Source organism: Lactuca serriola, chromosome 1 (genome assembly GCF_051521515.1).
Source record: "Lactuca serriola cultivar US96UC23 chromosome 1, Lser_US96UC23_V15, whole genome shotgun sequence".
NCBI classification, from domain to species: domain Eukaryota; kingdom Viridiplantae; phylum Streptophyta; class Magnoliopsida; order Asterales; family Asteraceae; genus Lactuca; species Lactuca serriola.
Window position 1 is genome coordinate 31578897 of NC_136408.1, and position 15822 is coordinate 31594718.

The 15822-nt window shown below is 34.6% G+C and overlaps 1 protein-coding gene and 1 pseudogene across 1 annotated transcript; both read right to left on the bottom strand.

Annotated features, from left to right (window-relative positions):
* Positions 1 to 9121: 9121 nt before the first annotated feature.
* Positions 9122 to 10392, bottom strand: LOC145053161 (immune-associated nucleotide-binding protein 9-like). The gene is made up of 4 exons (XM_079001175.1): positions 10303 to 10392; positions 9941 to 10105; positions 9323 to 9375; positions 9122 to 9248 (listed from the first exon to the last, which is right to left on the bottom strand). Exons 1-4 carry the CDS (start codon positions 10390 to 10392, stop codon positions 9122 to 9124), a joined length of 435 nt encoding a protein of 144 aa, XP_078857301.1.
* Positions 10393 to 14029: 3637 nt separating this feature from the next.
* Positions 14030 to 15453, bottom strand: LOC145053172 (immune-associated nucleotide-binding protein 1-like; annotated as a pseudogene).
* Between the last annotated feature and the right edge of the window lie 369 nt (positions 15454 to 15822).

Genomic DNA, 15822 nt, shown 5'->3' on the forward strand with positions numbered 1-15822 from the left:
TAAAGAAAATGAATAAATAAAATATCTTAATTTACTTTACGTTTCTTTCATGAGCTTATTAAAATTTATATTTATGACCCTTTAACATATATTTAATTTTTTATTATATAATATATCAATTTTATTTTATATACTTATATAATCCAATTTATTTTTTATCATTACATAATCAATTTTATTTTATATAATATCTCAACTTTATTATAGGGATTTTCATATAATATTTCTAACTTTAAAATTTTATTTAAGTTTTAATTTTAATGATATCAATCGGACAACGAACCTAACGAACATGAGTATAGATTTGTTCATATTAGTTCATTTAACCTTAAACGATAAATAACGATCACGAACAATTAAACAAACAATAAAAAAATATAATATGATTTTTTTTCACAACTATAATAAATAAAATTATCATTTTTATTTACCATCGTTTTGTCAAACACTCTCATATTTTAATTTTATTAATTATCAGGGACATCAACTAAATGAATAATACAATTATTACGTGGTGCATTCGATGGAATATATGCATTAAGTCGAGCATTATACAATATTTCCCATCCAACAGCACGTTCTGATCTATGGTGACACTAAAGTGACGAAACTGTAGGCATTGGATGTGATTCTTGTAAATCAACTTTTACGTAATGACCATTATAAATGAAGACGATAACAATAGATCTATGATGTGAGATGTCTTGTGAGTCATATCAAAGCGGAAAACAGGTCGACGAACCTTGTTTGTCTAAAAAATAGACAATTACACCATACTTATTAGCAATGAGGAATCCAGTATCCGACATAATCAACCAATATTCACTTTGTGCAGAACCCAATCCAGTGAAACTCAACGAGTGTTGTACGTTGTTTATATCATTTGTGGAGTATAATCCACTAACCTCGATCATCATTCATCAAGCTGGGACAACACTAACAACATTAGGGGTTTTCCCATCATCAAAAGGCAAGCTGACATACTCATGAGCAAACTCTTCAACAATTTTAATGGCCAATTCACCATGTAAAGCCTTACAGTACATATACAAAAATTGAAATGACTATAATATCCTTGGGGTGTTTATTTTTCATTTTTCTTTAATTTTTTTAAAATTTAGTATCTTTTTATTCATTTTAACAATTAAAAAAATAACAGAGAACCTCTCTCTCTCTCTCTCTCTCTCTCTCTCTCTTTCTCTCTCTCTCTCTATGTGTGTGTGTGTGTGAAACCCACCTTCTAGATATGTGCATCGATTGTGCCAATTGTGCCAACCGGAAATCGCCCTTCCACAATCCATCACTGTCACCGTCGTCCTCTGTCTCCTCTTCTTCTTCGATGACTTCCCCTCTGCAAACCCTACATTGACGAACACGACAACAAACCCGACTCATTTCTTCCCTCTTTCTCAATTCGTCCTTCACTGTTCGCACCCTTTCTCAGATATACGTCCCTCCCAAATGACGAGTTGAAGATCAGAGTGGCAGTGTTTTCGAGTTGCTAAGGTTTGCAACATCTCGTTTCTTCTTCAGATCTCTGAGCAGACACATACACTCCATATGTGACTCGACAAAAGGCGACGAAGGTGATGCCAGAGAAACCTTTTCTCTTTATGGAGGTTCGCCCACAACGACTTCCTCTCCTTTCTCCGACGACATCCTTTACAAAAACCCTAATGTAGTCGCCCTTCTAGGGTTATCTCCGAGAACGTAATCCACCTGAGCGGTGGGTGAAAGTTAAGTAATCGGAGTAAACAGAGAGGAGGAAAGAGGCGATGGTGGATTTTAGATTCATACGCACACATATCGATTTCAAAAACGAAAACATACACATATAAATCGATTTTTGGGGATGAACATACCGGAAGGAACCGAAGACTTTGTGGCCTGCAGCGACGCATCAAACCAGGGCTCGGGATACGTGTTAATACAACGAGTAAAGATCATCGTCTACGCCATGGGACAGTTAAGGACGTACGGGGCTGGCTACGTCACTCATAAACTCGAATTAAGAGCAGTAGTAGTCATCCTAGAGATCTGGATGGCACTATCTCTATGACACGAAATGTACAATCTTCACCGACCATAAGGACCTAGAAAGCAAGAGCGGCAGGGCCCGTTATTCCATGAACCAGATTTGCACGCCGAAGTTGGTAGATTCCAAGACGTCGTCACAAATGAAGCACACAAGAACTCGCCACTCCATTCATCCAGGCTCAGACAAGAGGTATTTGGAACTCAAAGGATAATATTGGTGGCTGTATAGGAAATCTGACATCGCTACATGTGTGGGCAAGTACCCGACTTGTGCCAAGGTCAGGGTAGAATGACAGGAGCCTTTGAGTTTCCTACAACAATCTAGGATACCCAAAAGGAAATGTGAGCGGTTAGCCATGGACTTCAAAACCAAGTTACTACGCATTTCCTACCAAACAAAGTAACTGACAAGATGGAGAAATTGACTAGAACGTACACCAAAGAGGTTGTACGACTGAATGGCGCGTTAATATCCAATATATATGGCATAGATATTAGATTCATTTCGCGAGTCTGACAGTCCTTACAGGGACTAGGCTGACAGGAGTGCGACCTACCATCTACAAACCGACAGACATAGGGAAATAGTTGTTCACACTTTGGGGATGTGCCAAGAGCTTGTGCGATTGACTTCGGTAAAAGAGTGGAATACCCACTCACCGTTCATTGAATGTTCATTCAACAACAACTATCACCCTAACGTTGAGGACGCTCCATTTGAAGCTCCTACAGCCGCAAGTACAAATCCCCTCTACGCTAGGCCGAAGTGGGTGTCACGCAGTTAGCTACGGGACAAGTCCCTAACAGCACCTCCACGGGCCCGAAGATCAAAAGAGAAACTACAAAGAAGGTTGTCCAAATCCGAGGGCAACTAAAGGCTTCCAGAGATAGACAAAAGCGTTATGCAGCCAACTGACAAAAGCCTTTGAAATCCCAGGTCGGAGATCGAGTACTTTTAAAAGTCTCGCCCTGGAAAGGTTTGATACGTTTCGGTAAACGTAGGAAATTGAATCCAAGGTGTATCAGGTCGTTCGAGATCCTCGATAAGATGGTTCCGGTAGCATACGGACTTCGATTACCACAAGAACTCAAAAATGTACACCCTACCTTCCATGTGTCCAACTAAAGAAGTGCTTGTTCGACAAGACTCTCGTTATCCCTCTTGATGAGATTGAAATCGACGAGAGTCTCCACTTCGTGGAAAAACCGATAGGAATCATGGATCGAAAGATCAAAAGAATGAAATCAAATTCGTATCCCTGTTGTGAAGGTCCGTTGGAACGTAAAACGAGGACCGGATTTCACCAGGAAACGCGAAGATCAGATGAAACAAAAATACCCCCATCTTTCCCCAACTCTCGCAGTCCCGGTTAAAGTGATAATTTCGGGACAAAATTCCTTCTAACGGGGGGATGATGTGACAACCATAAATTTCCCGTCAAGTCAAAGTCAAATAAAGTCAACTAGTCAAACCGGTCAACTCAATTAACCCTTGTATATTAGGGTTTACATCGTGTTTACTATAGTGCAACACACTATCTTTATGCAAAGTATCACTTCGAGCCTTCACGTGTTCAGAAAATCTAAACCCTAATTGGGGTAAGTGATGGAACTACTCGATAAAATGTTATTTCATACCCCCGAGGGCGTATAACATTCATAACAAGGCTTAACGCGGTTTACAAACCTTGCATTTCGAAGTTAAACACTCGCAAAGGTCACAAACAAAGCCTCTCTCGATCTCTCTCGCTCTATCTCTCTCTCTATCTCAAATCTCTCTCAAATCTCTCTCATAACCTCCTTCAACTTTTTATAATCATTCGGGGCATCCCAACCCTTAACTTGGTCAAAAAATCACTCAAAACGGGAAGATAACTGGAAAAACAACCCTTAAGGACCGAAACCTCCCATAAGAACTGAAACCCTAACAAGAACCGAATTGTCCTTAAGGAACCGAAGCCTCTTAAAGGACCGAAGTCACCTTCGGGTTCGCATGCGAGTCTCCTCGGACCGAACATATCTTTGGTTCAGATCGGATCCTTTGGACCGAAGCTCCATCTGCTCGCTTCGCCTTCGCCTCCCATGTGACACTTTCGCCTGTAAGCCTCTCCGACCGAACCCAACAGCATGAACCGAACCCTTCGTAGTTTCGCTTCTAAGACCCAGTTTCGACCCCGACTTCGTTTTAAGCTCGTTTTTTGTGATTTTAACGTGGGATTTTCACCCAAACTCATATTTTGACATATAAGACCCAAAATATTCATAATTTAAACACATTTTGAAGGAAATATTTGTCTAAGAATTAAATCTATTGGATAAGATATTAAGGTGGAGTGTTGACTGTTCTATAAATCTATGACACAAGCAACCTCCGATACCCACTCCATGTCACTATTCATGCTTTATGTCACCAATCCCATCATCCCTAGTCTCTTACTTGTCCCCTCATACCCTTCCCCAACAAGTTATCTTGAACAAAGGCTATGAATTTCTTATCTCACCTTCAAGAAGCCCCTTTCTTACACCAAAAGATAACACATTTCTGTCTCACTTTCTCTCTCCAGAATTCGAAATTCCCAGGAAGATCTTGAGATTTTCCTCCACTTTTGGTAATTATCTTCATACTACACTTAAATATTCTACAATCCTTCATCCAAATCATGGATTTCTTACACAATAATCAACATATTTGTTACTAGATCTTCAAATCTTCAAGTTTCTCCCAAGTGTTCTTGACTTGGAAATTTCTTCTCTTCAACATTCATCCTAAGAAATCACTCAATGTGAGTTCATACCCCTGCATTTTCATGTTTTCTTCAAGTTTTAAGGGGGGGATACAAGTTAATACACCAAAAACTTAACTAAATTCAAACAACAACTTTCATCAGCAAAGTTGAGTCCTATTCACGGACTATTTTGACCAACTTAGACTTAATATCTTTCAAAACTGTTTAATATGAAAATAGTTCAGGTTCATACCTTTAAAATGACTATTTGCACATCTCCATATGATTTTTCCACAATTTATGGTAATTTTTACAAAACTGCCTATCATTTCATAAACGAATTCGGACCACTTTGTGAATATGAAAATTTTCACACAAGTTAGGGACTTCTAAAAATCATAATAAATATTATGAATAAACTAGACACGTTTTCTAAACTCTCAGAGTTTACGTATTTAGTTTTCGACTTCGTATGATTTTTCTAAAACAGTGCAGATAGGTTAAAGACTACTTACATAGCTTACAATATTAACAACACTTTGTAGTATGTTGAGCAAAGTACATAACAATAAGTTTCTAATTGTTGGATGCATTTCTTGTTAGTTTATCATCATAAACAGAAATTAGTCGTTCATGATAAGGATTTTCATTCATTTCGAACACATACAATAAACTACAATAAGTATAGTTTATGGATTTTACAATACAAGCATACTACATGAAAAAGGATTTACTCTCGATACAAACAAGTTTTTCATATACTACATGTTAAACTATAATAGTAATAGTTTATGGATTTCACATCACGAATTTATTACACAAAGGGTGATTTCACTTCCACCACAAAAAGAGGTTTTATACTCAAACTATATGTAAACTAGTTAACGTAAGTTGTGAGACAATTCTACCATCGTACTCTTAGAGTACGGGTTCAAATTCCTGTAAGTTATAACCAGAATCTCTTGTAGGGAGAGTGTGATAATCGTGTATAGATCTATACTGGGACTGACACCCCACACTTCGATGCTAGCTACAGCCGGACCTGCAGGTCTACGGGTGACAAGAGTCATAGGATCTTGACGTCTGAAAAACATTGTTGCAGGTTAATTCTCGTTGTAGTATGATTATAACGACTCACATAGGGAGTTAACAGTCTTTCAAGTTTGGGGAAGATTCTACTTTAAAAAGGGGTTTTATCTATTTAAAACTACAAACATGTTATAAGTACAAAACACACACATGTGCTCGGTCTTGGGATTTAAGACTACACGACTTTTATAAGGAAAATATTGGATTTTCTTTGGAAACACATCACTATTATAAACATTATAAGTACAAAACACACACATACTCTCGGCCTTAGGATTTAAGGCTACATAACTTTTTATAAGGAAAATAAAGGATTTTTCTTGAAGCATACATTACCATTACAAACAAAAGTTTTCAAACTCTACATCCAAAAGCTTATGAACTCACCAACTTAATTGTTGACACTCTTTCAAAACTACTTGTATTCTCATGAAATCAGTGAAACGGGAAATCAACAGCTTTTGAGAATGGGACGTTAAATCGTCAAACATTTCATTTTGTCATCATAGTGTAATTGACTTGAAACATGTAAACACATACGATGGTGTAACTTTTTCGATTATATTTATGATGGTTGTATTTACTTTGAGCACTATTGTACTCGTTGTTGTGATACTATACATGAATTCCTCCACCCCGGATGTTTCAGCCATCCTTGGTTCGGGGGTGTGACGTAAGTAATCGGAGTAGATAGAGGGGAGGAAAGAGGAGATGGTGGATTTCAGATTCATACACACACATATCGATTTCAAAAATGAAAACATACACATACAAATCGATTTTTGGGGATGAACATACATAAATAGTTTCTAGAACGAAACTTACACATGCATACATATATAAATCGATTGTAGATTGGATTTATGAGTTTTCTTTTGAGTTTCAGAAAAAGATTTAGATTTATTAGCGTGTGTTTGTTTTTAGCACTGTGTGTTCTTGAGCACTTGTTCTTGAGGCTGGAGAGATTAAGAGTAGGTGTGCAAGAGTGTATTACCATGTGTGTTTTGAGAGAGAGAGAGAGAGAGGTGGGCTCTCTCATTTTTTTTAATTATTATAATGAATAAATAACTGTTAAAGTTTTAAAAAATGAATTTAAAAATAGAAAATAAATACCCAAGGGCATTAAAGTCATTTCAGTTTACCGAGGGACCAAATCCGCAATGAAACTAGCTCAAACGGACCACCAATCCAAAAAATCGTGGTTTGGACTAAAACCCTAAAAAAATGCATACCACAAGGACCATTTCTGCAATTTTGTCTTTTTAAAATGACTATTTTATCCTCTGGGACCATTTATGCAATTGAGCCTTTTTACCAAACCATAAGAACCATTTCTGTATATATTCTTTTTAACTTTATTGAAACATTATATTAGTTTTTTTTTGTTTTTTTTATTTTGGATTAATTCTTTTTTTAATTATTATATATTAATAAATATTACTATTGATATTATATATATATATATATATATATATATATACACGCACAAAATGATAAATATATTCTCAACGTCTATAGACGTTGGGAATAAGACAAACACAAATTAACAAAAATACCCTTCATGTGAAGGGCATGTGATGGTGTTTAACGTATTTAAATAAACACCGTATCTTTCAGGGATGATTAGTGCAATTTTTTAAAACCACAATGATAGGTCCTATCAAAATTCCGAAGGTTGGACCAAGCCTGTGAATTGGCACAAACCGCAAGGACCGTTTTGTAATGTACTCTTTAAAATTAAGATAATTACTTAAAAATGCTAATATATTTTTTGATTTGTATATCTATTTGGTCATTGAGTTTTTTTCATCCATATTTATTTCTTTAATTTTGTTAAATTGTACACATTCAATCCTTATGATCAGTTACTCCAAGTAAGCCGAAAAAATGACTTAATAGGGAAATATATTTATCACTTTGTACATAATTAGTTCTTAATAGTTTTTTTACACATTTAGTCTTTAATATATATATATATATATATATATATATATATTGTTGCAAAATACGTCGTTGTTTATGTACATATTTGGTACTTATGACCGATTTTTTTAGATTTACATACGACATCCTACGTAGGTGATCGTTAATGAGGTCTTCGAGGCTGCTGGCGCATACGGCCATCATGACATCGACTTCTTGGTTGCTTAGGTATTGTGGTTTGATTGGATCTTGTGTTATGAATATTGTAACTTCTTTATACGATCTTGAATTTAACAGTCTTTGTATCCACGCGTTCATATTTGAGTCTACAACAACTTTTGTTTACATTACTCCTGTTAAAACTCAGTGACCAAATATTTATAAATCGAAAAGTATATATTACCCTTTTATGTCATTATCCCTATAAATAACTATCTTGCTTTTTTATCTTTTTCATTTAATTTTCAGATTTATTTTTGGTTTTATTTGTTTTTTTTATTATTTTATTGAAATAAAAAAAATACTCCAACAACCCTTTTTCTTCTATATTTCTCTTTCAAGAACTTCCCAGAAACCGCCATCCACCGTTGACTACCATCAGAAAACCACCACTTCTCTCTCTCTCCCTCTCATGTGAGAGAGAGAGAGAGAGATTTTGGTCCGTCCGAGAGTGTTTCTCAAAGTAGACTTGTAACTCAAAGAGAAGGATGGTTGTAGACGTTGTTTCTGAGAGAAAAAAAGTGGCGGTCATCGGTGGTTAGAAAGATTTCGGCTAGTAATAGCTTGGGCCGGAAGGTTAACCATTCTGTTATCTTTTCTGATTTGTTTTATTTTCAGTTTGTTCAGTAATAAACATTTTTCTAGATCTATATATTTCATATTTTGAGTTCATTATATATGTTATTGCATTTTGGTTCTTAGCAATCATAAAGTCCAATCATCAATTTATAAACATCCAAAACCCTCAAACACTACAAAGAATTTTGCACATTCATTATCAGGCTCACTAAGCAAAAACCAAGCTCAACTGCTTCTCCTTTTGCTTGGCTTTCTGTAGTGTTCTGTCAACTTCCTTATCTCCCTGTCTGATGTCTTTTGAGCAACTTTAGCATCTTCTTTAATCTTCATCTGGGCAGTCCGCTCTTCTGTCAATTGATGTTCAAGCTTCAAAGTTTTCTCCTTTAGCTTTGTCTTAACTTGTCCACCAGTAAAACCATATATATATATATATATATATATATATATATATATATATATATAAAGGTACAAATCCAAAACATGATACCCAATTTGGTGTGTGTTATGTTATTTGCAATAACAGAGTAATGAACATTCGCCTTATGTATCTACTCATCTGATTTCTTTATAGCAGCTTTATAATAATCATGTAAGAATGACATTTCTAATATTAGCTTAAGTTGCTCGTTGCTAGCTAATATCTCTTGTTCATCATCAACTTCCCTTGTCCATTTTCTGTTAATAAAATAATGTGGGTCTGAATGAATTGTTAAATTATAAATTTGGAATAACATAATAATAAGTTTGACCTTATGTATATTAGTTCAAGCTTTAAAATTATCTCCTTGAATTTCAACTCAACCTGTTAATCGAAAACACCACAAATTAGAACTCTAGCAAAAACATGCTAGTTGCTACACCATTTGGCATATAGTCTTTGAAATATATACAAAAGTAATAAAAGCCAAGATAATCATGTACGGAATACTTTTCAAAGAATAGCTTAAATTGCTTGTCAGTTGCCACATAGTGATATGATCTCATTACTGGTTCATCAAGTTTGAAAATTGCAAGATCTTGTCAGAATATGTCAAGTGTGAATTTGCTATAACATATAGTATTGAGCAATAAGTTTTACCTTCAGTATCTTCTGGTTGGCCATCAGTTGAGCATCCCTCTCCTCAAGCTTCAAATTAAGTTGTCTCATTGAGTTTCAAATCAACTTGTCAACGAATAACATTATACTCCTAATCTTTTTTAAAAGTGGTATCGACAAGACGACTACTTAGATAATCATTTATAGTTATTGGTCAGACACTGATATGTATTCGTGTGACATTGCAAGGTCTTATCAAATATCAGTTATCATAATAGTCAAGTAAATTACACAAAAATATTAATATAATCATGATAATAATAAGTTTCACCTTAAATTCAGTAAATAATTCATTGATATATGGTTTTTCTCCATTATTCTCCGACACCATGTTTACAAGAGAAAGAAGCTTTTGTACTTGATTTGATCTTTTAGTTGGATCTTTTGTCTTGTTATCAAAAAGAACACACGGAATCCCACACATACGAAGAGTTTCCTGAAACAAAAAATGCTTGTCAAATGTCAATAAACTTGTCATTGTAATCATACTAGTGGAAACAAAACAAAATAAAAATGACATGATCAGAAGCATAGAATCGTCAAGAGCATACAACTTTAGGCAACAATTCTTGTAGGAGTAAATTTAATAAATATATACACAATGACTGTTCACTAATTATTGGCATACATCACCTGTAATGCTTTGGGAGAGTCACGTAAAAACTCTTCTAAGCTCTCATCATCGTCTTCAAGTTCATCCCCACCAGTGAAAACTATTATCATGTAATCATATATTTTTCTTCCAAATAAAGTGAGCAACCTACTTTTCACAACTTTTTCATCATCTGAAAAGCGACTTCCAATGCAGTTGGCCCAAACTATATGTATCACTAATTTACATAATCAGCCCCTGTTAATTTAATTAGTCTCTTTTGATCACTAAATTAATTCCAAAATAATTTTTGATCAATACTAATTAAATAATATGATTTCTCAATTAATATATTACACTTATAATATATTAATATCACAAATAACTTCTTTCTCAGATATCCATCCTATCAAATTATTTTGGTGAATGCAACCCGAAATGGACCATGCTACTCTCGGGTCAAGTACATATCAATTATAGTTATGGGCTTAGACACCTAATCCAACACAACCATACACCACCAATAACTCTGTCGGAAAATCTCCTCCCTATGGTAAGACCAAAACTCCGACGAGATTAGAACACCAACAAACACCAGATCTCACCCCTGCTTTTTCTTTCTGCCCAGTAATAACTCCGACGTGACTAGAACATCGACGAACACCACACACCACGACCACCCTATCCGACGAGACAAAAACCATGAAGTTAACACATCCAGATTCAGATTTGTTGTCACTGTCTCCCAAGAAGACAACACCGCCACGATGTCATGAATCTTCCACCATCGAATATAGATCTGCCGCCACGACCATCATTCGGAAGCCACCACCATTGTGATCAACCATCGCCAAACATATCTTGTTCAGGAAGATGATAAAAACAAAATGTATGGCAAAGAGAGGACAAATCGGAATAGATGGTAAGGGAAACAGTTTCCACCAAGAGAGTAGAGTGAAGAGAAGCGACATCACGATTTTTGTCGGCAATCCATAGGGTTCAGTTATTTTCCCACTTTCCCAGACGGTCTGGTGGTTCCGGTAATGAGGGCTTGACTTCCAAGGTTTAGGGTTGAAGAGGGAGGAGGATCTTAGTGACGGAAAAGGAAAATCCGGATATACCGGTGGTGGTTACCGGTGGCTTTGGTGTCGTCAGAGTCGAAGATATTGTCAGAGGTGTTGTCGGAGCTGAGAGATGGAGAGGAAGATAGTGTCTTAAAAATGTGTTAGGGTTAAGGGTGAGGGTATGAGGATGAATAGGTGGGTTGGCAATGGGATCATATATTATCTTTTATTTAAGTTATATTTTTAAATTAATAGATAAATAAAAAATAAAAAAATAAAATACAAAGGACAATATAGTATTTTCAATTCTACAAGGGACGTAAAATGCAATAAAATCATAACTAAAGAACGGTTTGAGTGCAAAACAAAACTTAGGGACCAAACTAGTAGTTTCTACCGAACCACATGAATGATTTCAGTAATTTGTTCACATCCTCCTTAATAAATGAAAGTTTTTTTTTGGCACGTGTCATCTTCTCTTTCATTTGGACACATGACATTTTCTAGAATTTTTGAATTTACTATTTTCCACTTGTCATTTTATTGTAATTTTCATTTTATTAAATTAAAATTTCATATTTAATATGTAAGGTTATATATATGTAAGGTATTTATTAGAAATGATTTATATAAGTAATGTATTAAATGTATTAAAGTCTCATTAATTTTAATAATTTAATTTTTTTTTTCATTTTTCTTATAAATTCAAACTTCTCAAATTGTTAAAATTTCATATATTTTTTTTAAATAAACTCATGTAATACATGGGTCTCCCACCTAGTTTGAATTAATATGTCATTTAACATTTATATTTTTAAATTTAAAGTTATTACTAAAATTTAGGGGTAAACAAATCAAACGTATATCCAAATGTTCATAAACTCTTTGACAAAAATTCATTTAGCTTTTCTTATTTAATAAACGAATGAAAAACGTGTTTTTTGTTCGTTTAACTAAGCAAACAAATACGAACAATGGTTTTTTCATTCAGTCGTATACAATCATCATTTATATTCATTCATCAAGTATCTCTTTAAATGAACACAAAAGATAATATATGTGTGTAGTTGGTGACGTACTTTGTTTGCTTAAGAAATGAACAATTAAGCTATAATTATTAACAATGGGAAAGCCATTGTCCAACATAATAAGACAATATCAAGTTGGGGGTAATGCAAATGTACAATCTTGTCTTTCCTAATTTAAAAGAAATACAAATTTACAATCTTGCTCTTCTTTTAATTAGATGATATTTTCTATTTTTCTTTAATTTAATAGTAATATAGATAAATCACTTTTTTAAAATAACTAAAAGTACGATAAATAAATTATTTTTTTTGACAACCAAAGAGTACTAGCAAAGTTACTATGATAGCAACATTAGGTGTCAAACTATTTCTCAAATCAAGAACCCCAAGATTATATTGATTTTTTAGGTAATTCCTTGTCTGAAAATCCATAAATTGATGAGTTAAGTGACCAAGTTTCTTTAAGGAATTTGATGGAATACCTTGACTGCATCATCAACACATCCAACTTTCTCATACAATGCACCCAATGCATTACTTACAAAGACATCTTATATCAAAACTACTTCAACACTTTCAAAACGGACCTACAAAAACAATGATACTTGTAGTTTGTTAAGTCATGATGCTTGCACCAACACTTTCAAAACGGTGTATGTTTTGTAGCTTGAACTCTACCATTATCACCACCCAATAAGAAAAAAGATAGTACCACTAGTCATCTCTGCCAATTGAAAAACCTCATTGAAGTTGATTCTATAAAATGGATCATACATGACTAAAAGCTTTTAAATTTAACAATAAAAGTTTTACATCGATGTGACGAGTAAATTGGCAAATTGCACCACTAATCCTTTCTGGGCAAATCTATTGAATTGGATTTTAACAACACCCTTAAAAGGCAATTGACATGTTACTATGTCACAAAAGTACATTTCAAAGTACAAAGTTCTTACAGTCCAACACGATACTAAGTGGTGAGGAGGGCTAGAAATATACCAAAAATAGTAAGGTAAAGGAATCAAAGAAACTAAAAGTTTAAGGTGGAAATCTTATATTTATACATATATTTTAAATTGATTTTTATCTAGAGCATCCACAAAGCATAGTTTAATAAGAGAATTGAAAGATGTGACATGTCTAATTGACATTCGATGGATTAAATGTTATCATTGTGGGATGTCATGTTTGCATCTAGTGGATATGAAACTTAATGACCATTAAACTCTTCAACAGAAAATAAAAACCTTTTAATCACTAATAATACATTTTCTTGAACTTTGTAGAATTCAAAACATTGTAAGAAAATTAATGTAGAATTGTATAGAACGTAAAACGATGGTGATTAATCCATTAAACTCTAATATGTTCAATGCATGGTGGATATCCTAATAGATAAATGAGGGATCATGATTTGGTTTCCTTGTACGAGATGATTTTTGATTCACGGGATGTATGGTGCGCGTAACACTTTGTTTCTTCTCCTCTTCCTTTTGCTGTTTCGGCTCCTGCTCCTCTATTTGTTTATTGGGCATCTTAATAGGCTCCACTCTCTCCAGCAGTTCACTCAACTTTTTTCATCTTTTGTTTCTTTTTCGTCTTTGGTTTCGTCTCCTCTTTCTTTCCTTGTTTCGACTCCTGCTGCTCTATTTGTTTCTCTTGCACCTATGTAAGCTCTAATCGCTTTCTTTCTTTTGCACTTCAGTTGGTTCCAGTCTCTCAAGCAGTTCACTCAACTTTTTCATCTTTGGTTTCTTCTTCATCTTTTGTTTCCTCTCCTCTTTCTTTTCTTGTTTCAGCTCCTTCTCCTCCCTTTGTTTCTCTTGTACCTCAGTAAACTCAAGTCTCTCTAGCACTTCTCTCAACTTTTCTATCTCCTCCTCTGACTTCTTTTGTTCAGCCTTTGCAATCTCTTGGGCCTTAACCCGAAGAGCCCACTCTTCTTCCAATAGATGTTCAACTTTTGATAACAGCTATACGACAGAAAAACTCATCATTTTCCAAATCTTTTTTACATATCCACGTCAATTGAAGAATATAGTGAAACCTAATCAACTAATAGTATATCGTCTCAGTTAATTGCTTAAAATGCTCATCGCGCAACAATGAAACCTCCTGGACATTCAAGGCTTGTAACTCTTCAGTTTGTTGTTGAAGTTCCTTAGTACTTTTCTATCAAGTTAGTATTATATGTAGTGCAAGTGTAAGTCCTGCATATGTACGTCTATAATGCTTAATGCTAAAATCATAGAAATTAATGAAAACTAATAAGCTTCACCTTAACTTCAGAAAACATTTCATTATGAAAGGGTTGTCCACCATTCTTTTCTAACACGATGTTTACAAGAGAAAGAAGCTGTTGTACTTGGTTAGCTCTCTTGGTTGGATTCTTTGTCCTGTTATCAAACAAAACACACTGACCTTCACATAAAGAAAGGAGTTCCTGTATATAACAAGAATTGACTTTCATTAATTAACCATCAATTCACCAACTAAGTCTACAAGATACAGAGCTAACAAAATTTATTGTCTACTAACCTTCAATGCTTCTGGAGAGTCACATAAGAAATCGTCCAAGTTTTTGCCATCATTTTCCAGTTCATCACCCCCAGTGAAAACGATGATGATGTAATTGTACACCTCCCTTCCGAACAAAGCCAGCAAGCTACTTTTTACAGCTTTTTCTTCTTCTGAAAACCGACAACAAACTGAAAACACAACCAGAACAGCATGAATACCATCCATGCCACTATCAATGCAGCCGACAAACTCCTTGGAAATAACTTCAGAATCAACAGAAGAATCAAACAGTCCTGCAGGATATAAGCCAGTGTTAGAAATATATGCGTCTCCTACAAAACTATTAGAATTGAAACAATACTATTGAAGTCTTGCAGATACCAGGAGTATCAATCACGTTAAGTATTCGGCCATCTGCAAGTACAGCTTTCCTGAGCTCAGAAACACTTGTTACACTTGAAGAACTACGCCTTGATTCAAAACCATTTGTCCCTAGAATGCTATTTCCGGTTGCACTTTTCCCGTTTCCTGTCCTTCCAACCAAGAAAAGTGTTTCTGGAAAACTTCCTCGGACGAACATCCCCCCATTGTACAAATTAGAATATCTACAAAGAAAAGGATTATGGAACTGAACTTCTTAATATTGAAATTAAAGCATGAATAAACATACAAAATTGCTTGCTGGAATTATGACGAAACCAGATGGATGAGCGTGTGTATATATAATAATGTGCGAGGCGAAGTGTCGCCTAGTAACGTACAGAATGACTGTTAAGTAACCCAAAATATTAAATAATTATGTACTTTACCCAATACTCGATAGATTATCTACTCGTTTAATGATCAATAACTACGCAAATATTAAATAAAATTTCCTATATTCTCCCGATAAAGACCTTTTATGTTACCACAATAATTTAATTTTTTGTTTAAATAATTATAATGAGTG

What these genes read in the sequence shown, in the direction of transcription:
- LOC145053161 (XM_079001175.1), bottom strand. Translation starts at nt 10,392, where the DNA reads ATGATAATAGTTTTCACTGGTGGGGATGAACTTGAAGACGATGATGAG. An exon ending in ACTCTCCCAAAGCATTACAG is followed by an intron (nt 10,106 to 10,302) that starts GTGATGTATGCC and finishes TTTTTGTTTCAG; the next exon opens with GAAACTCTTCGTATGTGTGG. An exon ending in AATTATTTACTGAATTTAAG is followed by an intron (nt 9,376 to 9,940) that starts GTGAAACTTATT and finishes TTCGATTAACAG; the next exon opens with GTTGAGTTGAAATTCAAGGA.